Raw genomic sequence first — 24,756 nt, forward strand, 5'->3', positions numbered from 1 at the left:
CAGGACAAGCTGGGCCTCCACGGGCAGTGGTGGGCACAGAGGTCATGGTGAAGGACCTGTAAGAGAAGTGCGTGCGCTGCACCTCTTTCTTCACCAGCCCCTTCACGCACTTGTCAGCTTTAACCCACGCCTTGTGTTCCTTTGGATAACAAGACTCAATGTTGACTGAAACGTAGTGTTAGATTTACTTACCCTGTTTTTAAACGCAATGCAAAGTTGCTGAAAGGGTTCTGATTTCCTAGGCAGCGTCTGGTCAGCATACTACACTGAAATAGCTTAGAAATTAAAATTGCTTATTATATATCCGTTGGCACCTTGAACCATACCTTAGTTTAACATTATGATTTACCCAGCATACTCACTGAGACAGTCAGTTAAAGCATTTACATACACTTCTGCGCTAACTTCGGAGAAGGTGCAGGGTGTTTGCAATGTGAGTAAGTTTCCGGTAACTCGTCCACTGCTCAGTTCTATTTAATAACACACTTCGACCCTAGTTGACCTGCCCTCGAGTGAAAGAGTTTAGAACCAAACTATGACAGATGGCACCTCACCCAACTGTCCCATCCCTACCCCTATTTTCCAGATGAGGAAAGTGAGGCTTAAAGAGAAGTAACACGGCAAAGTTGGCCGAGGAGGAACAAAAGAAGGACGAGGAAGCGGACACCCCCTCTTGTGGGGGTGGCAGAGAAGAGGTAACATTGATCGGCTCCTAAAAGAGGAGTGGGTGTTTCCAGGCATGTCTGGAAAGCAAAGGCAGGAGCAATCGCAGAGGCTAACAGGATGCTGGGGCAGGGGCTTTACTCAGGGTGTGCAGGTGGGGGGAGAAGCCGCAGGACCAGGTGATGGAGGGGCAGGTAGGCCCAGCTCAGGAGCCTGCAAGTGAGTCAGCACCAAATGTAACACCCCGTTTGTGGCAAAGGTGGCCAGACCAAGCTTCCCACCACCTGGTCAGCTGGCCACATGGGCAGAGTCCTAACTGACAGACCCCTGGCTCAGCTCAGATGGAAAGAAACTGTCAGCTCCTAGGCCAGACAGAGACATTGGACCTGTTCATGCAGCTACCTTTCCTGTAGCCCCTCCCCCCAAGCCCGATCGCCATTTGTTTCTGACCCACTTCGCTCCACCTCAGGTGTCTGTGAGGATCAACAGCCCCTCTGGGCACCCCCCGCCCCCCACTTTGTGGCCACCACCCTGAGGTCCCAGGAGAGATCCTAAGGAGGCTGAGGGGAAGAGCAGGACCAGACACACTCACCCCTAACTCTCCAACTTAAGACTCAGGTGATCTCAAATTTTGCATTTTCACCCTGTAGTCTTTATTCGTGTGTGGGGTTTTAGCAGTGAAACACACACGCACCACCACTACCACACCACATAATCTTTTTTTAAAAATTGCCTCTTTCTGTCCTCTTATAGAGACAGTTTTGTTCCTACTCAGAAAAAGGCTGGAAGCTTTGCCATGAAGTTTTCAGGGTGAGACATTAATGGTGGTGATCTAGACTGGAGCTCATATAATTATCTCTTTCCTAATTCTCCTGTTCATGAGAAGAAAACATGAAATCTCGAAATATCACAGCCGTTTCCAGTTGGAGGGCCCAAACACAATTATCAACTGGCCACTAGATGGCGCCAAAGGTTAACCACTGCCTTCTCGCCGCAGGGTTTCACGCTGGGCCTTCAAACATACAGCAGGGCCTCCAATTGGTCGTTTCGTTCAATATAGTTTCATTTTGACGTTGATGAGAAAATAAAAATCGATTCCCAGACAGGGCCCCTGTCTGTGGAGTGTGCACGGTCTCCCCAGGTCTCCGTGGGTTTTTTTCAGGGACTCCAGTTTCCTCCCCTATTACAAGATGTGCCCGTGAGTGAAGGGCGTGTCTACACTGTCCCAGTGTGAGTGGGTGGGGGTGTGAGTGGCCCTGTGATGGAAGGGCGTCCTGTCCAGGGTGGTCCCGCCTTGTGCCCTGAGCTGCCAGGGACTGGCTCCAGCCAACTGTGACCCTGACTTATCTTACTTGTTTTTATTGATCTGGCTTAAGTGTCTGTACAGCTCACATTTATTTCAATGTTGAATATTAGAAGTGTTTTGGGTCTTCATTTAGAAGCTTGGTGATGTTTTTGTGACCAGAAAAATGCCAAAGGAACTTAACTCTTGTTTATATCAATTAGCCTCTGGTAACATTGATTTCGTTATACTGCGTTGTTTTACTTCAAGTCACAGTTTCCAAACAATAAGTGAGGACTTCCTGTACAGAGTCATTCATTCTCCACGTAGGTGGCCTCCTGCCATGTGCCACGTCTTGAACTAGGTTTGGGGGCTAAAGAGGTAAGGAAGACAAAGTGTAATCTCTACTTGGCCCCGTGGACTAAGAGCTGTGGAGGAGGCATCTAGAGTGACGTGGGCCACTGGGGGTGACTCCCAAGTTGCGCTGAGCTTGGTAGACAAGTGTCAACCTGGAGAAGAGGTGAAGGGTGTTCCAGGCGGAGCACCTGCCTTGAGGTTTCAGGCGCGTTTGGGGAACAACTGCAAGTGGACAGAGAAGGGTCTGGAGAGAAGATCAGGGCCAGACCGGAAAGCCCTTGAGTTGCTGCCACAGTCTTTGCACAGTGAATGAATGGAAGTGTGCTGTGAAGATGCCTGAGCTCGGCGGAGGGCGCTGCTGTGCCGGGACAGGACCATTCCCGCGGCCTGGGCTTAGGGGGCACTGAGTGCAGGGGTGGCGCTGGAGCAAAACCACGGAGCAGAGCAGCTGGTTCTCAGTGCACGCCCCCCGCCCCCGCCCCTCCACACTTTCCTCTGTTCTTCCTCCTTCCCTATCAATTTCTCTGCTGTATGGATTCTTAAATTCCAGGCCACCTGGTCAGGGCTGACAGGTGCCTCCTCCTGGGGACAGTGGGGTTGTGTGCAGGTCTAATAGGTGTCTTCAGCCAGTGGTCCAGGTCTAGGAGACCGAGGTCACGCGTGGAGATGGGGAGAAGCGAGGGGCCCAGCGATAGGGTGAGTTGGGCTGCTGGGCCCTGGGTTTTGTTGCCCCAAGAGGGACTGCAGGCTTGGTGTCCTGGGATCCCTGGCATTTCTGCACTGGGAAGTGGGCAGATGAAAACAGGACTGTAGAACATAAATCCAGCGAGAGCCAGCTGAAGGTGGCCACGATATGGGGGCCAGGGGACCTGGATCAGGGAGGGACCCTGAGCATGGAGAGAAAGGACATTTTAAAGGAAGAATGCACCAGACTCTGCAGCTGACAGAATATGGGCGCTGAGGGATGAGTCAAAGATGACTCACAAGGCTCGAAGGTGAGTTCAAGGGTAAGTGGTGGTGCTTCTGGGAAGAAGTTCAAGTTCATGGCCAAGACTGTTGGTTCCTTTAAGACTGAAGAGCCGGCCTAAACTGATTCCACTCCTTGTCTGCATGTTTATAGTTTGCATCCCCTGCCCCCCAGAATGTAAGCTCCTGAAGATGCTCCCTGAGAGTCCTCCGGCTGTGGGGGGAGAGACTCAGCGCACACCTATCCACTGCCTGACTCAGAGCCTGAGACACAGACAGGGTTTCTGCAAGTGAGACTAGCGAGGCTAGTAGGGGGACAGAAAGCTCCATCACCCAGGCCCCCACGCTGCAGCCCCTCGCACGCCAGCCTCCTGTCCCCGGTTCCCTCTCCCTCCCACTTCCCAGCTCTTGGGCTGTAGGAGACTGCTGTCCTCAGGATGTCCTGCACCTGTCCAAGAGCGTCTGGTTCCCTTGCGTCCCAGCTATCCTCCCACCGAGTTCACCTGGGTGCTCCACAGACGTTTAGGCCCAACACAGGTGACTCTGCACCAGCCACCTGCTGCCCCAAGGTGACTCCATGGTCTCTCCCAAGCCTGCTTCGCATCTCCACCCACCAGCTCTGCAGGTGCACGACCTCCTTGGGTCTCCCTGCTCCCAACTTCATCCACAGTGTGGTCAGAGTGCATGCAGGTCTGACGGGGGCTCCTGGGAAGGCCCTGATGCCGCTATGAGCTCTGGGCCACATATGGAGTTCCCTGGCCCAGCGCACTGCAGGACCTGGCACCCGCGCCTGCCTCTTGCTTCGGCTCCACCAGCCACCCCTGCCCATTCGCGCTCTCTTCCCCACCCCACCAGTTACACAGAGGGGATTTTCCACAGCCTCCATTTCTTTCTCTACCTCGCTTCTCACTCCTCCCTACTGACTCCTAGTATACCTTCTAGATTTCGCCCTTGCAAACGCCATTCTCTCTTCTGGATGCCCTCCCCCACACCAGTGGCTAATACCTCGTCAGTTCTCAGAGACGCCTCTAGGAGACCTACCCTGAGCGGGACCCCACACCCTCCCAGCACTCGTCAGTTTACAAACCTGTACATTTACGTGGCGTCATCTCCACTGTGAGGACACTGCCCCAATTCCTTGCCCACTGCATCCCAGGTCCCAGACACGGGCTCTCAGGAACTAGGCATTAAATTAATGATGCTTCTTGCACAAGACACCATTTCCTCTGTCAAAATGGCCAAACGTTTTTTCTGCCACACTCAGTGCTGGTAGCAGTGGGAGAGGAGAGGGGGAGTGTTCACTGGGCCCCCTTCTGGTGGCAGCATATGGTAAGCTGATGGACCTCCAAGGGTGGCCACCCAAGCTGGGCCCTGCAGCATGGGTTACAACTTGCCAGGCAGATCAAAAAGCGAGGCCAAAGGTAGGCTGGCAGATACAGTCATTAGATCACATCTTTCTGTTGGTGGATGCCGCTGAGTAAGCATCTCAGACATCCCTGTGGTCATGTCTAAGAGTCTCCCAAAGAGCCTGAACAGCTGCGGATGCTCTTCTTCGGAGGTCTGAGCTGTGAAACAACTGATGGGAGTCCGAAGAGCCACTCTGAGCAATGGGGAACGCGCCCAGACTGTGTGGTGATGAGAGACCCAACACCAAACCCTCCAGAGGCTTCGGGTTTGTCACCTATGCCACCGTAGAGGGGGCGGGTACAGCCATGAATTCAAGGCCAAGCAGGGGGATGAAGAGTTGTGGAACCAGAGGGCTGTCTCAAGAAGAGATTCTCTGGGTTCTGCTGCCCAGTTAACTACGAAAAAGATTTTGGTTGGTGGTATTAAAGACAACAGTGGAGAACATCGCCTAAGAGAGACTTTGAACAGTGTGGGGAAACTCAGTGACTGAAATCATGACTGACCGAGGCTGTGGCAAGAAGGGAAGCTTTGCTTTTGTGACCTGTGATGACCGTGACTCTGTAGACACGACTGCCATTCAGAAACACCATCCTGTGAATGGCCCCAACTGAGATGTAAGGAAAGCCCTATCTAAGCAGGAGGCGGCTGCGCTTCATCCAGCCAGAGGTCAAAGTGGTTCCGGAAACTTCGGTGGTGGTCTTGGTGGGAATGCCAACTTTGGTCGTGGAGGAAACCTCAGTGGTCGAGGTGTCTTGATGGCAGTCGTGGTGGTGAGGATATGGTGGCCGTGGGGATGGCTGTCATGGGTGTGGTAACGATGGAAGCAGATATGGAGGCGGCAGAAGCTACAATGATTTTGGCAATTACAACAGTCAATCGTCAAAGTTTAGCCCCATGAAAGGAAGAAACTTTGGAGGCAGAGGCTCTGGCCCCTATGGTGGTGGAGGCCAGTATTTGCCAAACCACGAACCCAAGGTGGCTATGGTGGTTCCAGCAGCAGCTATGGCAGCGGCAGAAGGTTTTAACTGCTGCCAGGAAGCAAAGCGCAGCCGGAGAGGAGATCCAGAGAAGTGACAGGGAAGCCGCAGGTTACAGCAGATTTGTGAACTCAGCCAAGCACACTGGTGGTGGAGCCTCGCTGTTATTATACAAGAAGCCATGTTTTAGACAATACTCATGTGCATGGGCAACAAACTCGAGGACTGTATTTGTGATTAATTGTGTATCAGGTTATTTTAGTTTCTGTTCTATGGAAAGTGTACAGCAAACCAGCAAAGGGTTTTCGTGTAGATTTTTTTTTGTACACATGCTGTGGATGGCTAAATGCAATAATCTGATCATGACACTGAATAAATGTTTCTTTAAAAAAAAAACAAAAAAACTTGCCAGGCTGAGAACACACTGGGCACCAGAGTATCCCGTTTTATAGCTAGTCCGTGGGAACACTGGTTTGCTCTGGGGAAATCCGTTTTAGGGCCGTCTCTGAAACACACACAGCCAGAAACAGAGGGCTGGCCCAGTCGCTCCACCTTCCTGCGCGGTCAGTTCACCACTTCCTCTGGGGCCCGCTCTCAGCCCTTCCTTTCCGTCCCTAGCTGTGAGCCCAGTCCTGGCAGGTGGGCGCCAGGGCAGGATGGCATCCCAGTGGTTCTCGGCTGCCTGCGCAGTCACCCTGGCTCCCCGCTCTCTGTCAAGACAACAGCGTGTCTGTGCTCTGAGCACTCGTGCTGCAGGCCAGGTGCTGAGGGCTTCCGTGAGATTAGCTCATGGCATCCTCCCACATCCTAACTACGGTCACCCCTGTTATAGAGGAGAGAAGACTGAAGCACAGAGCGGCTGAGTAACCTGCTCGAAGTCACACAGCCAGCGATGGCAGGGACACGACTCACAATCTCGCTACCACCCATGCTTTAACTGACACCAGCCTCCTCCGAGCAAACTGTGCCAAAGCATGAACCCCTGAATTTTCCTATACAACTTGATTCTGAACATTTCTCCTAGGTCTTTGCTAAACGATGTCAGTTTTTAAAAAGCAGCATTAGGGGCAGCCGGATGGCTCAGTTGGTTAGAGCGCAAGCTCTCTACAACAAGGCTGCAGGTTCAATTCCTGCATGGGATGGTGGGCTGCACCCCCTGCAACTAAGATTGAAAACGGTGACTGGACTTAGAACTGAGCTGCGCCCTCCACAACTAGATTGAAGGACAATGACTTGGAGCTGATGGGCCCTGGAGAAACACACTGTTCCCCAATAAAATTTATTAAAAAAACAAACAAACAGCTTTAGGAGGTATAATTGACATGCCATAAACTGCACACGTTTAAAGTAGTTTGGTACGTTTCAGCACAGCATGCACCTGTGAAACCATCCCTGCAAACAAGCCAGTGACCAGCCGCACCACCCAAAGTGTCCTCCTGCCCCCCCACCTCTCCCTGTACTCTGTCAGCCCCACCCCCACGGGCAGCTCTGCTGATTAGTTTGCATCTTCTAAAGTGTTGTGTCAATGACTGGCACCTTTCCCTCAGCATGATTATTTTGTGTACAGAACATTTATCAAGATAGACCATATTCTGGGCCATAAAATAAGTCTCAATAAATTTGATAGAATTCAAATCATGCAAAGAATGTTCTCTGACCACAATGGAATTAAGTATTAGAAATCAGTAACAAAAAGGTATCTGGAAAACCTCCAAATACTTGGAAACGAACACATCTGTAAATTATGCATGGGTCAAAGAAGAAATCAAAAGGAAAATTAGAAAGTTATTTATTTACTTTAACAAATATGTACATAACAGTTACTGTGTGCCAGACCGTGTCCTGGGCCATTCCCAATTTAAGCCTCTTAGCAACCCTATGAAGAAGATATTTTCATGCCCATTTTACAGATGCTGAACCAGAGGCACAGAGAGGATAAGTGACTTGCCGGGGTCACTCAGGGCAGTGGCAGAGCTGGGACTAGAATCCCGGGCACCTGGATCCAGAGTCTGTGCCTTGTGTCCCAACTTAGTGGAGGGACACTGAAAGTTTTCAAATGGAGGAGGAAAATGGTCAGCTTCCTCTGACAGCAAGATTACTTTGGGAAGAATTCAACAAATAATTAGGAGCTAAATCTGCAGGACTTGGAGATGCATTAGAAATGCAGAGTTGAGGGAGCAGGAGGAGACTGGGTTGAGAAGGAAGTGAAGTGGGGCTGGAAAAGCAGGGGTTGGAGGGCTGGGTGAAATGCGTGAGGGCCTGTGGCTCATGCTGACGGGGAGGGACCCACGTCTGAGAACCTTTTTATGTCAGGGCATCCCCGGGCCTGGTAGGAAAGCAAGGTCCCTAAGGAAATGAACTGAAGGGCCACTGGGACATTAATTAGAAGAGAGGGAATGGTGTTCCGGGGGAAGGAACAGCATGTGCACAACTTGTGGGAGCACCGTGGGAACTGAGGACAAATGGGTAGGTGGGGTTCCCTGCAGGGTGCACAGGCCTGGTTAGGACTGTCTGTCCCTTAGGAGTGATGGCGTGTCAGTGAGGGGCTGGGGAGGGTGTGGAAGAGACTGACATAGTCAGACCTGTGTTCTCAAAGCCCTCCCTGGCTATATAGGGTGGAGACAGACCTGAGTAGATAGTGGAGGCAGTCAGGTGGCTGCGGAGGTCTTCCAGGTGAGCTGATGGGGAAAGGACTGGGGACATGGGTGGGGGACGAGAATGGAGAAAAATGGATGGACTCAGGAGAAATTTCAGAGACGGAAATGGCAGGGCCCACGCAGGATCCATTGGGATGCTTGGGGTTCTAGACAGTGGTGGGACCTGGAAGGCAGCCAGGTGATTCAGCGTCCCGGTCTGGAGCTGGTAGAGGCCTGGCCTGGTCTTTTCTGTGGCTCACCGTACACACATGTACTGTTCCAGGAGTTCCCCGTGACAGGCAGGGGAGAGGGGGACAAGCCTGCAGAGGAGACAGGAGCTGCCAGTGGACGGAGGCATCCTGGATCTCAGGCAGAGGTCTCCAAGAGGGAGATGGTGGTTAGTGTGGCATGTTACCCAGAGGTCAAAGGACAGGACAGAAAACGTCCTAGGATTTAGTTAGCAGATGCAGGCAGAGGAGACCTGGAGAACAGAAGGACCAGACAACAAAGTTGGAGTTTGCTGGGAAATGTGGTCCCGGGGTGGCCTGAGGGCAAGTTCTCCGGAGGGGAGGGCAGGGGAGGGGAGGTGATGGGGCTGAGAACAGAGACGCTCACCGCTGGGGTTTTGAATCGCTTGTCTACAGTCTACAAGAAACCTTAAACCTCCTGGGCCACGGCAGAAGAGGGGCAGGAAGGAAGTGGGCCAGGCCTTCATGTCAGGAGGGCAGCTAGTGGGCTAGAGGTGGAGGAGGCGCCCCACACCACCTCGCGTGGAGCCCTCGCACTGCTGACAGTGACCGAAGGGAACTTGCAGCATTAATTGCCTCCCTCTTTCCTCCTCCTCCCCACCTCCCTCCGCCCGCACCCCAGCCCAGGCCGCAGGGAAAGCCAGGCTGAGCTTCTGTCTGGACTCTGCTGGGATCAGAAATACATTCTGCAACGTGCCCCAGTAAATGCCTGACCACCCTCACCACCCCTGTACGTGGGTGGCAGTTTCCATCCTATTTTTCCTGTTTCATTGCGAGTCAGGATGCCGGCGTTGATTTCACACACTGCCTATGGGTCTCAAGGCCCAGTTTGAAAACCCTAGTTCTGGAAAAGCTGGGTTTCTCTGGAGACAAGGCGGGGGAGGAAGTGCTCAGTCAGGTTTGTTTACATCGTAAGGAGCTTCCAGATTGTTCCCGAAGGCTCGGTGTGTGTGGGGGGAGGCAGAGGGTCAGTGGGAGGAGCTAGAGACAAAAGAGTCGAGAGTGGGGGATGGATTACTGGGTAGTCGTTGGCAGGGAGGAGGGATGCTCATGTTTCCTCACCCGTAAAACTCCCAGGTTTTTGAGTTGACAGTCTACGGACCCCCCCCCCCCCCCCCCCGCAAGAGCCTTACACCTCTCATGTGGCATTTTCAAAACACTTTGGGAATTCCCATTTAGAAAGTGGATTTTGGTGCAATTTAATCGCTCCAGCCATGAATTAGATACTTTATATGTATACCTGAAATTATGTAAAATAAGTAAAAAAGATGGGCTTTATAAAATCGTGATGGAGGTAGCTGGGGGAGTACGCATTTGTTCACCAAATGCCGGAATTTCGGACTAAGGGGCCCTCAGTGTGAAGGATGTGGTTTTAGGGAAACCAAAGGCAGGTACGAATCCCCAAGGGAGTGCTCCTGGGTTTGGAGAATTGGGGACTAGGTGCGTGTCTGCTTCATTTGCCCCTGTGCACGATGGGGTTGGGGACAGGACTAGCCCCGAAATACAGGCAGTGGCTGCGTTCTGGGGGCCCTAGGAGGTGCGGCGGACCCTCAGACTTACCTGTTGGCCCTCCTGCGCCGTCCTACACCCAGCAGCCCGGAGTCCCAAGAAACCCCGAGTGGGGGGCTCCCCTTGTCTAAACCTGACCCCCACACACATCTCCCGGGGCACCCTTCTCATGAAGGCAGAAACCAGGGGTCCGCTTGCCTCCCTGTGCACACGTCCCAGTCACCCCTCAATCATGAACTGGCCCCACAATAACGAGGCCCTGGCTGGCACCTGTTGCCCCAATTCCAGGGACGTAAACCCACAATCGCTGCCCGGGCGAATAGATGCGGTCCCGTACCGCCAACCCAGCCCTGTACTCCCTGTGGTTGCCCTGGTCCCCCAAGCTCCTGAACGTGGCCGGGAGCCTGGACTCACTGCCCTTCACGCTGCCTTGAACCCCTGCACAGGGCCTCAAGGCCGTGAACCTAGCCCGGGGCCCGAGTCGCTGGCACCGGCCCCCTGACGCTGGGGACCCGGTTCTGAGGCCGAGGCGGGACAGAGCGCGAGGCGCGCAGCACGTCATTGAGGGTCTGTCCTCTAATGCACGAGCTGCCACACTAGGAGGGCACGCTAAGAATTACAGGTTCACTTTGGCAGACTTCACAGAAAACGCGCGCGCGGGCCCTTGGTCCCGACTCCCCGGCGCGCGCCCAGCGGGGGATGCAACCCCGGGAGCGGTGGCCCGCGTGGGCAGGACGGAGGGGGCGGGGGCCCAGAAAGCGCGAGACCTTCCCGAGAATTCCGGACGCGCGCAAGCGCACTGAAGCAGGCTCGGGGGCGCGCGCGGCGGCTGTTGGGGGAAGGGCGCGCGTACCAGTGGGGGGCGCTGGCGGCGGCCAGAGCGCAGGCGCAAGCGCGCGGCCGCGGCGGCAGTTGGGGAGGGTTCTTCCGGAAGGTTCGGGAGGCTTCTGGAAAAGGCGCCGCGCGCAGGGCGGGCCCGCCTCTATATAAGGGAGGCGCGGGGGCGGCGCGCCAGTTGCTTCTGCGTCCGGTTGCTGCGCAGCTCCTGCGGCCCTTCAGCCAAGGTGAGGGGCGGTTGTGGGGCCTCGGGGGGTTCGGAGGGACGGAGGGGTGTAGCGGGCGGGCGGCTGCGGAGCGGCGGGCGGCGGGGGTCCGGGGTGAAGCGCCTCCGCCCGAGAGCTGGCGCATCTGCGCTTCCCCCCGAAGGCCGCGGGCCTGCCGTGGCCTCACACGCTCCCCCTCCTGGGAAGGGCGGGGAGGCCGGGGTCTCGCCCTTGCACCGGAGAAGCGACGTGGGGGCCCCCGGCGGGACCCTCCTGCCCCCCGCGGAAGGCCGCTCGCAGGGCCGTTGCCCGGGCCGGGCGTGGGGCGTTGTGGCTGCAGCCGCCGGCCGAGCCGCAGGCGGGCGGGCGCCCGTTACCGACGGCCTGCGAGTGCCTGGCGCTCGGCCGCCGGCCGCCTCGAGGCGCGCACGCTCCTTGAACCATCGCGACTCGGAATGAGGTCATCCCTTTGTCGGCGGCCTCCTGTGTTCGGGTTATTCAGTTCTGCGCGTCTCTCTCGAAAAGCTCTAAAAATGCTGGCAGAACGCAGCTGGGTCCTGTGGTGCCGCTGGGGACGGACTGCGGGGTCCTGACTGGCGCGGGGTCCTTTTCAGATGCCTGAGGAAACCCAGACCCAAGACCAGCCGATGGAGGAGGAGGAGATCGAGACGTTTGCCTTTCAGGCAGAAATTGCCCAGTTGATGTCATTGATCATCAATACTTTCTACTCGAATAAGGAGATCTTTCTGAGGGAGCTTATTTCAAATTCATCAGATGTAAGTCTCCCAGTAACGTAAATTGGGTTTTGGTGTCAGTGTAACTTCACCACCGAGGGGCTCTGCTTAACAATTCATCTCTTTTGATAGGCTCTGGACAAAATCAGATACGAAAGCTTGACAGATCCCAGTAAACTAGACTCCGGGAAAGAGCTGCACATAAACCTCATTCCAAACAAACAGGATCGAACCCTCACTATTGTGGATACTGGAATAGGAATGACCAAGGCTGATCTGATCAATAACCTTGGCACTATTGCCAAATCTGGTACCAAAGCATTCATGGAGGCCTTGCAGGCTGGTGCAGATATCTCTATGATTGGCCAGTTCGGTGTTGGCTTTTACTCGGCGTATTTGGTCGCTGAGAAAGTGACCGTGATCACCAAACATAACGATGATGAGCAGTATGCCTGGGAGTCTTCTGCAGGAGGTTCATTCACAGTCAGGACTGACACAGGTAGGCACGTGATAGAATAATTTCCTGGGTGAAGCAGTCCTGTGGAGTTAGGGAGCTGTAAGCCCTGGGGATGCTGTGAAATTAATGTTTGGGAGCGAGCTCGTGGCAGTAATGGCCTGCCGTTGTGGGTATCTGTCTTGGGCAAGGCAGCTCACTGTGCTGGGACTGTTCCATCTGTAGTAACAACAAGCCCTGTCTTATAGACTTGGTCCAAAAATGTTGGGTATGGTGTTCAGAGCTGAGAAGATTGTAATTTTTTTACCTAGACTTGGCTGTTGAGGTTGAAATTAAATTCGTTTTCCTACTTCTCTTTTAGGGGAACCTATGGGTCGTGGAACAAAGGTTGTCTTGCACCTGAAAGAAGACCAGACTGAATACTTGGAGGAGAGAAGAATAAAGGAGATTGTGAAGAAACACTCTCAGTTTATTGGCTACCCCATTACTCTTTTTGTGAGTTTCTATGTGTCCTGTGTGTAGATAAACAGTAATTGAAGTAAAACCCATGGTCTTGAAGAGCTGCGGAAGGAAAGACCCAGACTTGTAGTAATGACTGGAGTGACTAGTCTGAAGTCTGTTCTTACTCTCCAGGTACCCAGGGCTATAAATCCATCAAATATTGACAAGTGTCCTGGCGATACTCATCTCTCAGCTCATTTAGGTTTAGGAATAAAGTGTGCATGCTCGGGTGTGCTAATTACTCAGCATGCAGAGTGATGTGGTTCATGTGTTTTGCAGGTGGAGAAGGAACGTGATAAAGAAGTGAGTGATGATGAGGCTGAAGAAAAGGAAGACAAGGAGGAAGAGAAAGAGAAGGAAGAAAAGGAGTCTGACGACAAACCCGAGATAGAAGACGTGGGCTCCGATGAAGAAGAGGAGGAAAAGAAGGACGGCGACAAGAAGAAGAAGAAGAAGATTAAGGAGAAGTACATTGACCAAGAGGAACTGAACAAGACAAAGCCTATTTGGACCAGAAATCCTGACGACATCAGTAACGAAGAATATGGGGAGTTCTACAAGAGCCTGACCAACGACTGGGAGGACCACTTGGCAGTGAAGGTGAGCGAGTGCTGGGTGCTTCCGAGCTGGGTGCCCCGTCCAGGTCGGGCGGCGTGAGGGCGGTTGCTGGCAGCCATTTCATCCCAGCCCCTAGCCCGTTCCCCCACACACAGTGCTGGACGTGTCACTGTAAGTGTTGATCTTAAATTGATTGACTTCGTGTGCATTCTATTACAGCATTTTTCAGTTGAAGGACAATTGGAATTCCGAGCTCTTCTTTTTGTCCCAAGACGTGCTCCCTTTGATCTCTTTGAAAACAGAAAGAAGAAGAACAACATTAAGTTATATGTTCGCAGAGTTTTCATCATGGATAATTGCGAGGAGCTAATCCCTGAATACCTGAGTAAGTGGAGTCAAATTTAAACAATGGTACAGTCACTGGTTAGAGAAATTCATACTGTGGGCTCCACGAATTCTTAAGTATTGGTGGAGGGGGGGATCATTCATCTTCGGTTTTTTGGGTTTATGTGTTTGTTGTTAATTTTGTCTTTCGAATGACTGAGTGCATTTGTTGTTAATTTTTCAGATTTCATCAGAGGTGTCGTGGATTCTGAGGACCTCCCTCTCAATATTTCCCGGGAGATGTTGCAACAAAGCAAAATTCTGAAAGTTATCAGAAAGAATTTGGTCAAGAAATGCTTAGAACTCTTCACTGAACTGGCAGAAGATAAAGAGAACTACAAAAAGTTTTATGAGCAGTTCTCTAAAAATATTAAGGTTCGTCTAAACACATTTGACCATTAGCAGTAATCGAACAGGCTTCTCAAATTTTCAGTGATTTTTTTTTTTTTCTTTTTCTTTTTGTGGGTAAGTCTTTCTAAAGCTAATGTTATCTTTTAGCTTGGAATACATGAAGACTCTCAAAATCGGAAGAAGCTTTCCGAGTTGTTAAGATATTACACATCTGCTTCTGGCGACGAGATGGTTTCTCTCAAGGACTATTGCACAAGAATGAAGGAGAACCAAAAACACATCTACTACATCACAGGTAAGGGACGAGACGTGTTAAATCATGTCCCTTGTAACCTCACGGAAAACACCTGCGGGTGTTCTACCCATGTGGCTGTAGGTCCACACTAGGTGTTAGTCAGGCAAGATAGTGAAGGTGAAGCAGCCTATGTCTGGGGGTGGTTAGATCTGACAGGTGGGAAAAGCCAGAAGGAAGTGAAGCCTCTTCCGGTTAAAGGTCTAACAGTAACTTTCCCGTCGCAGGCGAGACTAAGGACCAGGTGGCAAACTCGGCCTTCGTGGAGCGGCTGCGCAAGCATGGCCTGGAAGTGATGTACATGATCGAGCCCATTGATGAGTACTGTGTGCAGCAGCTGAAGGAGTTCGAGGGCAAGACTTTGGTGTCAGTCACCAAAGAGGGCTTGGAACTGCCAGAAGACGAAGAAGAGAAACAGAAACAGGAGGAGAAGAAAGCGAAGTTTGAAAACCTCTGCAAAATCATGAAGGACATCCTTGAGAAAAAAGTAGAAAAGGTGTGGATGTGTTTCCTTCTACCTCTAATTCTTAATTACTGACACTTAGAAGCCGTGTTGTTTTTTCAAGTCAAGTCACACACATGGCTCCTTTCTCATAAGTTCTCTGAACTTACAAATAGAAAACGAGCCTTTTTGTTCAGTGATGGATGTAGCTCTTACGATGCTTTAAAGGGCCTGAGAGGAGGAGAATGTACAGAAAGCAAACTTCGCATGCCTAAATGTGCCGCTACACAGTTTCTGACTCCTCAGTACTTGCTTGCTTAGTGTTCATTGCACAATAAAGCTGATACAGGTCTTGAGAAGTTAGAACAGCAGTCTTTCTAGGCCTTGTCAGTCATCACTTAATGCTTTGATTACAGGTGGTTGTGTCAAACCGATTGGTGACATCCCCTTGCTGCATTGTCACAAGCACATATGGCTGGACAGCAAACATGGAAAGAATCATGAAGGCTCAAGCCCTAAGAGACAACTCAACAATGGGTTACATGGCGGCAAAGAAGCACCTGGAGATAAACCCTGACCATTCCATTATTGAGACCTTAAGGCAGAAGGCTGAAGCTGACAAGAACGACAAGTCTGTGAAGGACCTGGTCATCCTGCTCTACGAGACCGCGCTCCTGTCTTCCGGCTTCAGTCTGGAAGACCCCCAGACCCACGCCAACCGCATCTACAGGATGATCAAACTCGGTCTAGGTAAGCCTGTGCTGCCAGGAAAAGAAATTTCTGCGTGGGGCTGTTGAAAGGGAGGGGTAACTGCCAGCTACCTGGAGAAAATTGGCTTATCTTACTTGGCTCTGGAGACACTTAAGTCACGTGTGGAAGGAATAAGTAGACCGTCTGCTCATGAGGGCTAAACGTGAAAGATTCGTGTACCTGTAATTGCCCAGCCTTGAAAGGGGTGAGGAGCCAACAGTGTTAGGCTAACTCGTTGGTTTTAAGAACCTAATACTTGGGTTTCGTTTCTAAAAAGGTATTGATGAAGATGACCCCACTGCTGACGACAGCGGTGCTACTGTCACTGAAGAGATGCCGCCCCTCGAAGGGGATGATGACACATCACGCATGGAAGAAGTAGACTGAGCTGTGCCTGAAGGGTGGCTTGTACACGTGTGAAATATTTTACCTTCATTCCCTTCCATATATTTTCAAGAATTTTTTTATTTTTGTGTTAGTTTGAAAACGTATGGCATGACAATACGTACTTAAAGGAAAGATAAGATTTCTTTCAATTTTTCAGTGTCTGCTACTGTGATACCTTAGGCACTAAAGCTGAGCTAGTTTTTCCTTTCTCGTTTCATGTTGGGTTTTTTTAACAGATGGAGACATAGCGTTCTGTTGTAAAATGTCTGACCTAAATGTTACGTTAACTTTGTGATCTAGGTAGCTATAAAGCGGATTCCTTAGTGTACCAAATTTTTTGTCACTGAAGTTCTGAGCTGCACCCGTTGAAAAGAATATCGCTTAAAACAACTCGAATGTCCTAGGACCGCTGTAACCCTTCCACCCCTGTAGTTGTTAACTGCATGTACCCACGCCTAGAAATTAGTATATTAAGCTGAACCAACTTGATGGGAGTAACTATCCATAGGGTCTGTGTTCCAAAGAAAAGTGTTCTTTAGAGTAGCAGAATTGTAAGCCTGCCTCTCGAGGCACTTGGAAAGGAACCAGAGCAAGTTTTGTGAATGGAAACATTGTGCCCAGGTCACATTTTGCTTTAAAAGGTGACAAATACAGATGTATGAAAAAAAACGTTTTATGTGAAAGTGTTTTATTTGGGAGTTGGGGACTACAGATGATTGGGAGGTCCAGACCTAAAAGCATTAGGCATATACATCTTGTCCAGGAGGAAATTTGTGGGCAGATGTGGTTCACATTGACTGCCCTGTCTTCACGTGACCTTCCCAGGTGACAGGTGGCAGGTGTGGGTGATGAGACGAGGAGAAGGGCTATAAGACAGCATGTACTGCCTGCTTCTGTTACATTTTCTGACAAGCAACCAACCAATCCTCCCTTTGGATTTCCAGGCCCAGACTGCCTTTGATGCGTTAGTAAAACCTTACACGCTAAAAATAACCCCTTCATAGCTTGGCCTGACGAATCCTCATCTCAAGAGTCTTTACCAGATCTACTTACTGCCATCTCCCCTGACGCCTTGTTCTTGACGGGCTCAGGCAAGACGCATGCGAAGGGGATTGCTGATGGGTGTGAGCTGCAGGTCATGCTGAGAGAGGGAAGGTGAGCATTGGTCTTGGGACTGTGATGGCTAAAGTCAATCCTAAAGTTCTTTTAAGTTTACCAGGGTGACAATTGTTAGTAAAGTTACATAGGTTTCAGGTGTACAATTCTGTAGTACATCATCACTGCGTTCATCCAGAGTCACTGCTTCCATTACATAGTTGCTAGAGTTCATTTTTTAAAAAATGGTAGCACACAGGATTTGGGTTCTAAGACCACCTCCCAAATGTGATAGTGATAAGGAGCGGAGTGGCAGGGAGAGGACACAGGACCCTACTGGGAAAGGTCACTGCCCTAATGCTCAGCAGACTGAGTCCGGTGCGTGCTGATAACATTTACTCCTTAAAATCCTCAGGCTGAGGTCTCATCCCTGTAGACAAACCAGGGGGTTACTTACCTCGTGTCTGTATTGGGGCCCAGTTTAACTCCAAAGCCCATTGCCTTTCTGCTGTTTGGCTTACTGGGAGATGTTACAGCTGGGGTGACAGGGTTACGTGGTAGGACTAGGAATTGAAGGGCGCGGGACATTGCCGTGCTCCCCATGTCTCGTTTTGGTTGCCTATGACTTCTAAAGCAGCAGGTACCTGGAGTCAGCAGACGACCTCTATATAAACAGTCCCCCAACTGAACTTGTCCTCCCTGAGTTACTGGGAGAGCGTTTATGGCAAGTAGAGTACTTACTGTCTGGAACTGTCACCAGTAACCCGTGCTGGGGACAGGACCTCCCAGCCGAGTGGGTCAGAATTCGAGCTAGATGACACACACCATGCTGGCTCTGTCCTCCCACCACAGAGACACCTCCGGGAGTCCCTCACCGGCTCCAAAACCCAACACGGCTTCTCGCCCTGCCTCCATGCGAGGCATCCTGCCTGCCGAGGAGGGCGATGAGTGCTGAAAAAAATAGGACAGGTTCAGACTGGGAAAGAAGCTTCATTCACAGATTCCATGGTTGTCTGTAGACCACCAATACGGAATCAACAAAAATGGTGTGAATTCAGCAAAGTCCTAGGATAGGGGATCAATATATGAAAACCAGTTGAATTTATGTTAGCAATAAACAGTCAATGAAATCTTTAAAAATTCATTCACAGCATGCTAAATAGAAATAAATTTTACAAAAGGTTTTGCAAGACCTCGGCAGAACTAAACATTGCTGAGGGAAGTTAGAAATCTAGGTGACTGGAGACGTGGTTAGTGTTGGAAGACTCGAGATGGGAATTTTCAAAAGCATGCTAAGTGCAAGAAACCAGACAAAGCTACGTACTATGCGATTTCATTTTCATAAAATTCCAGAAAGGACAAAAGCGGAGAAGTGGGTTCCCTGTGTCCAGGCATCCTAGTGGGGTTGATGGGCCAAGAGGGAACTTCAGAGAGTTCCCAAAACCTGAGGTGATGATTGCCTGGGGGTATGTATTTAGTAAAATCCATCGAGCTTAAAATGTACTGAAAATGGGTGAATTTAATGGTACGCCATACCTAAAGCACAAATCGAAAAAGAAGCAAAGGTACAGAATGCAGTCAGCTGGCGTTCAAAAGTGACCTTGAGCAGGTCCTTGGACGTCTGTGCCTCATTACCTCATTTGTAAATAAGAGATAATACCTTGAAGGCTCTTCTGCCATTTTCTAGGTAAGTGGGCTTAGTTGCCTGGATAAGTCCTCAGTAAGTGACAGCTGTTACCTCCAAAGACACCTACGCAGGGAGGGCCTTCCTCCCTGTCCTGCAAGGTCACCTGACTTAGGCTCACTGCTACCACAGTGTGACTGACTGCCTGCAAGCCCCAGTCTAAGCCTCACCCCCTCCAGGAAGTTTTCCTAGACTACTTCCGCCCTCACTGTCTCAGTCCTCTGAACTTTCAGTAATTCCTACCAGGCATATATTCATCAAGCTTTTACTGAACACGCACTAGGAACCAGCCGAGCACAGTTCGGCGGGCCACAGACCAAAGTGGCAGAGCAGAACTAAACCATGGCAGCTACACTGAGGGCCTTGGAGGCCCAGCGGAGGCAGAAGGACAGAGCGAGGAGGGGCAGGGTTTGGGGAAGCTCCTGGAAGGGGGTGACTGCTGACACGAATGAAGCTGACCTTATTTCAACAAAGGGGAGTGGGGGACGCCTTCCCAGGACGAGGGAGAGGGCATCACCAGGCTTGAGATCCGGGAGGTTTCTGTCTTGGGCAGGAACCCATGGAATCTGAGTGATGAAAGAGAAAGCGCGAGAGTCAAAATCACTAACTGTGTCTTGAACATTAGCTATGGCCTCGGGCCTGGGCTGGGGACTGCTCAGCAACTTACGTGGTGGGAAGGCCCGTGGCCTGTGCAGGTGGCCTCTTACAATAGTGGGGCCTGTGCCCACACCTGAAAAGGTCTTCAGTGCCAGGAATACTGAAGTGATTTGGTAAGTCAGCTCCACCATCATGATCCGTGAAATTGTCTCGTCATGCCCAGTGGCCTTACTCCATTCTAGCCCACCCCATCTTGTCTTACAGGAAAACACAGGGCCACCTGGGCTGAGGGAGACCAGTAGGAGGGCGCAGGCACCCTGACTTCCACTCAGTGGTCTCCCCTGCAGCCCCTGGGCTGGGGTCTGAGTGCTGGGAAGAACATCTGAGGCTCAGCTTGCCTCCAAAGGTGGGGTTTAGGAAGAGCTGAAAGGAGCAGTCCTGTTTCTAGAACAGACATGTTTGCTTTGTTCACTTATGTATCCCAAATATTTCTAACAGTGTCTGGAACATGGTGGATACTCAAATATTCATGAATAAATTAGCCATTTCAGTTTACAAATACTTTAGTTTAATGTATAGTCTCTAATTTCTTTCATTTTTCCGGTTGGCCTCCCACCGAGCCTCCTGAGGTAGGTAGGGGAGCCCCAGAACATGGTCAGCAACTTAAAACCCACAGACACCCCTCTCGACAGACCCTCCGTGCACCAGACCTCCTCCCAGGGCTGGTCTTTTTTTAAAATTGTGGTAAAATATACATAACATACAATTGACCATTTTAAGTGTACAGTTCAGGGGCGTTAACTACATTCAAAATGTGCAACCATCACCACTATGTATTTCCGGAACTTTCTCATATCCCAAACAGAAATCCAGCCAATAAGCAATTACCTGCCTGGAATAGTCTTCACGTCCCTGGGGCCAGGCTAAGCCCTCCCATCACCTGGCCTGTTTGCATGTCCTTTCTTCAGAGAAGCCCCAGCGACACCCTCCTGGCTCAGTCCTCTCCCTTTCTTTGCAGCATTTCTCACAACTGTCCTGTGATGTGTGTGGTGCCTCATCCTGCCTCCCTGCTGCCCAGGAAGGAAGGCATTTGTTCACCACCAGCCCAGGGCAGGGACATACGAGGTCGGACAATGAAGTTTGCCATCTCATCCTAGAGAAAGTTCTCCATCCCTCACTGCTGAATATCACTACGGTCACCTTTGAAGTACTCCCCCTGGGAAGCTATGCACCGATGCCAGCGCCTAGTCCACCCTTCAAAGCAATTTTGGAACTTTTTCTGGAATGTCCATCAAAGCTGTCGTTGTATTACCCTTGATGTCCTGAATGTCATCAAAATGTCTTCCTTTCAATATTTCCTTTATCTTCGGGTAAAGAAAGAAGTCATTGGGGGCCAGATCAGGTGAGTAGGGAGGGTGTTCCAATACAGTTATTTGTTTACTGGCTAAAAACTTCCTCACAGACAGTCCTGTGTGAGCTGGTGCTTTGTCTTGATGCAAGAGCCATGGATTGTTGGCAAAAACTTCAGGTCATCTAACTTTTTCACGCAGCCTTTTCAGCACTTCCAAACAGTAAAGTTGGTTAACTGTTTGTCCAGTTGGTACAAATTCATAATGAATAATCCCTCTGATAGCAAAGAAGGTTAGCAACATCACTGCAACAAGTTCGCGCACTTAATTGTCAGACCTGGTATTTGTGGATTTGAATGAATAACTGCTACATATAACTGATAGTTTTCCCCTACCTGTGGGGATGGCATTTTGTTTAAATAATTTTGTGTAATTTAGGAAGCTTCTGTCCCTTCTCTAAGCCTTCCAGATCTGCTCCAACCTTTCAAAGTACGATTACAGATTACTCTTCTGTAGGAAGAAACGTCACCTCACCTCCCTGGGAAGAACATTCCAGGAAGCAGGGGCTTTCAGTGAGTCATTGGTATTAATAGCACCATTGAAATCGGAACAAAGATTACATGGTGAGATGCAGAGCTAACGAGCTGAAACTATCGTCTGCCAAGTGCCTCTGTCTCCTTGGAACATACATCACCTTCTTACGAACATACTTTAGGGCGTCAACACTTGACCAGTGAACATTCTAGAGCTGGAAATGTGGTCTAACAAGAAGTGCTGCTGTTTTTTTAACTTCCAGATTAAAAAAGAAAAAACCCTAACAAATCAGAATAAAAAAGAATTGATAAATCAGCTACCCGCTTTTCAGATAGATGAGTGAACAGAACCACACCCCACGCACCCTCCCTCCCTCCCTCTCCCAGGCTTTCTGAGGCATCTCCTGGATTTTATCACATCATCAGCCCTTCATCTATTCCTCAACAAATCTTTGTAATTCAGACAGACTCAGGTACTTGGTACTACGATTAAATGCACAACTGAAAACAAGACAGGATGTTCATTCAACACGGTTCCGGTTCCGGAGGTTCGGAGGTTCGAGTCAGAGCAGTTCAAGTTCAAGAACAAGAAGGCATCCTGATTGGATGGGAAGGAGTAAAATTATCTCTATTTGTAGATGGTGTGATCCTGTATATAGAAAATCATAAGGAACACACACACAAACATGCACACACACACACACCCCTATTAGAACAAGTTCAGTAAGGTTTCAGGATTCAAGACCAATCATATTCAAAAATCAGTTGTATTTCTATACACTAACAATGAACAATCCAAAACTATTAAGAAAACAGTACTATTTTTACAATTATCTCAAAAAATACTTAGACATAAACAACAAAAGAAATGCATGACTCATTCTAAAAACTACAAAACATTGTTTAAAAACATTAAAGAAGACCTAATAAATGAAAAGACATCCCATGCTCATGATTTGAAAGACACAATATTGGTGAAATGGCAATACTCCCCAAATTTATCTAAAAATTCAACACAATCCTTATCAAAATCGCAGCTGGTGTTTGTGTTTTTCAGAAATTGACATGCCATTTCTAAAATTCACATGGAAATGCAGGGGACCCAGAAGAGCCAAACAATCTTGAAAAAGGACAAAGTTCCTGACTTCAAAACTTACAAAAAATAAAAAAGTGACTGAGCAGCTAACATTCTTTGTGGCATCTTTAATTCACCAGTTCATTTCATCATTCATTCAAAATATATTTTTGAGCGGTTACAGTGGGCACCATCAGGGAGTGTAAGATTGAAAGTCCCTGGGCTGAGGACAGTCTAGCCAGCCATGTAGAAATCAGTCTGGCCTGCTGTGGGCTCAGGGAGGAGCGGCTCCTAACCGGGCTTCCGAGGTCAAGGAAGGCTTCCCGGAGGAGGTGCCAAACTAAGCCGCAAAGGTCAAGATAGCTAAAAGTGAGGCCGGGGTGAGGGGCGCGTTTCCGGCAGAAGTCAGAGCTGTGGGTGGTGGGAGGGGAGGGGCTTGGTGCCTTCCAGAATAAGGAGCAGTGGGAGTGGCCTCCGCGTGGGGCTGGGCAGTTCTCAGGTGGGGACCGGAGGGTGCCGCTGGAGGGGAGGGCGTGTTCACGTGAAAGGGCGTGGACGTCGATCCAGGCCACAGGGGAGTCACTCAAGGTTTCGTGACAAAATTATGACGTTGGAAAGACCTCCTTGGCCGTGAGTGGAGCACGGACGGAGGGGCCCAGTGGTTGGACGAATGCGGAGCTTCTTGGAAGGACAGGGCGGCTAGACGGCTTCAGGGAGCCGCACTTGGGAGGCTGGCCGGCGGAGGGGCGGGGCTGGGCTGCGGCCACCGGCGGACGACACCGTCTCCTTCTCTGGGCGCGGGGCGGGGACCTGGGCTCCTCGAGCTGCGTGCTTCGTTGCCATGGAGATGCCTGTGACGTCACACACGTCTGGTCCGCAGGGCCTTCCTTCTTCACCCAGGGACGATCACTCTGGGCACAAAATGAACATGCCATTCAGAAGGTAAGTGCAGTGACAGTCTGTGCCCCACGCACCCGACCCTTGCATTCCGACGCTGCTCTGCATAAGCATTATCCGGGGCAAACCTCACATGAGCGACTGCCATTGGCCCCAACTTGATCGCAACACCCCTACTCGGAGTCACCCTAACGCTCCAGTTCCTTGCCACCCCGCGAGGCTGAATTGGGGGATGCTTTTCTGGGAGTCCGGGAAGCTGCTGCCCAGCCCCAGTCTAGGCCAGGTGCACCCACCCTGCGCGAGGTGCTGCCACCTGTGGCGCCTTTGCCGCAGCTGCTGAGCTGCGCCGGGCTGGGATACGTGGGGGAAAGGTGCCGCCCCAACAAGAAGGGGCCGGAGGCTGCACACCCCAGATCCTACATGGGAGTCCCTGGTCCGTGGTGGTGAGGAACCGGGGGAGCCCCGTGGGGGAGCTGCCCCGTGGGAGTGAGGTGGAGGGGGTCCCTGCCCAGTGGAAGTGTGGACGTTGCCCCCCAAGGGCGGTGGTCCCTGCCCTTCAGGAACAAGGACGTCACCAACCCCACTCCCCACTCCCACATTCTATGAGGGGGGTCATGCTACGGTGAGTAAGGAGTGAGGATGGTGCCTCACCCTCCGGGCGGGGGCCCCTGACCAGAGACCCCTCTTTATTTAACCCAATGGAGGACTGTCCCTCCCCGAGGAGTCAGGGCTGCAGGGGGAGACTCTGGTATGAGGGGGGGGCGATGTGGGGGTTCATTCATTTCCCCCAGGTATGAGGAGGGATTGAGGGGCACCCCTGCAGCAGGCTTCCAACATGGCGTGGCCTGGGCCAGCTCTGCCCAGGGGGAAGGTGGGAGGGTGGCCTGAGGGCTGACCCTGCTCTGCCCTGAGACAGCAAACAGCCTGTGCTTGGGCAGTGTGGAGCCCCACCTCCCCCAAGAGCCCAGGAGAAGTCTAGGGCACCTGGGAGTTAACCTGGGGGTAATTCGCATTTGCACGCAAAGCTACACAGCCTTTCTCCAAAATACTAGTTTAAGCTGTGGTTTCCTCTAAAGCAACGTGGCTTAAAATAGGAAATAAAGTCCCCGTGGTCCTGTGCTCATGCTTTCTGTGGATTCTTTTAGCCTGAGCCGGTATTCTTTTGGTTGTAGAACATGTGATCCCACGGGTTCAGCTATGAGCCCAGGCCCCTTGGAGCGGCCGACTCACAAATGCCAGGTAAAGTAAGAAGGGGCCGCATCCAGAATGTAGTTTTCCTTTTAAAACTTGGTCAACATTGTCCGGAACATAAGTTACAATTTTTGACCCTTTTTTCAGGTGCCATAGAGACAGGAGATTGCAAAATTGGGGCGGGGGGGAGATCCATTGTCATTCTTTTTAATTTATTAGATCTCAGAATAATGGTAGAAATAGTGCTCAAAATAATGCCAAGTATGGAATGAAGATGTCTGTCTTAAAAATGAACACTGGAGGGAACCAAAAAAAAGAAGAAAAACACCTTGTGATTTGTGCGCCAAAATACAGGTCTTAATGTTCCCCTGCAGAACCAACCTTCCCATATAAG

General features: G+C 50.9%; 1 protein-coding gene and 1 long non-coding RNA gene across 5 annotated transcripts in view; both read left to right on the forward strand.

Annotated features, from left to right (window-relative positions):
- The window catches only part of LOC109455555 (uncharacterized), a 36,198-nt gene extending 29,219 nt beyond the window's left edge, over positions 1–6,979 (forward strand). For 3 of the 4 annotated variants that reach the window (XR_012494505.1, XR_012494504.1, XR_012494506.1), the window contains exon 3: positions 587–6,915. This is a non-coding gene — a long non-coding RNA (uncharacterized LOC109455555). Of the gene's footprint in view, positions 1–586 lie in introns of all 4 variants that reach the window. The other variant, XR_012494503.1, reaches the window with a different exon arrangement.
- Positions 6,980–10,927: 3,948 nt separating this feature from the next.
- Positions 10,928–16,129, forward strand: HSP90AA1 (heat shock protein 90 alpha family class A member 1). The gene is made up of 11 exons (XM_019747153.2): positions 10,928–11,109; positions 11,703–11,864; positions 11,955–12,321; positions 12,638–12,771; positions 13,057–13,377; positions 13,555–13,720; positions 13,904–14,094; positions 14,218–14,365; positions 14,590–14,858; positions 15,221–15,554; positions 15,832–16,129. Exons 2-11 carry the CDS (start codon positions 11,703–11,705, stop codon positions 15,939–15,941), a joined length of 2,202 nt encoding a protein of 733 aa, XP_019602712.1. The 5' UTR covers positions 10,928–11,109; the 3' UTR covers positions 15,942–16,129.
- The last annotated feature ends 8,627 nt before the right edge of the window (positions 16,130–24,756 follow it).

The sequence above is a fragment of the Rhinolophus sinicus genome, linkage group LG03 (assembly GCF_036562045.2).
Source record: "Rhinolophus sinicus isolate RSC01 linkage group LG03, ASM3656204v1, whole genome shotgun sequence".
In the NCBI taxonomy this organism is placed as follows: Eukaryota; Metazoa; Chordata; class Mammalia; order Chiroptera; family Rhinolophidae; genus Rhinolophus; species Rhinolophus sinicus.

Bases quoted from the DNA above. Each gene is read 5' to 3' on its own strand.
- HSP90AA1 (XM_019747153.2), top strand. From the start codon at position 11,703: ATGCCTGAGGAAACCCAGACCCAAGACCAGCCGATGGAGGAGGAGGAG. The intron at 12,772-13,056 runs GTGAGTTTCTAT...TGTGTTTTGCAG, and splicing joins GCTACCCCATTACTCTTTTT to GTGGAGAAGGAACGTGATAA. The intron at 13,378-13,554 runs GTGAGCGAGTGC...ATTCTATTACAG, and splicing joins AGGACCACTTGGCAGTGAAG to CATTTTTCAGTTGAAGGACA.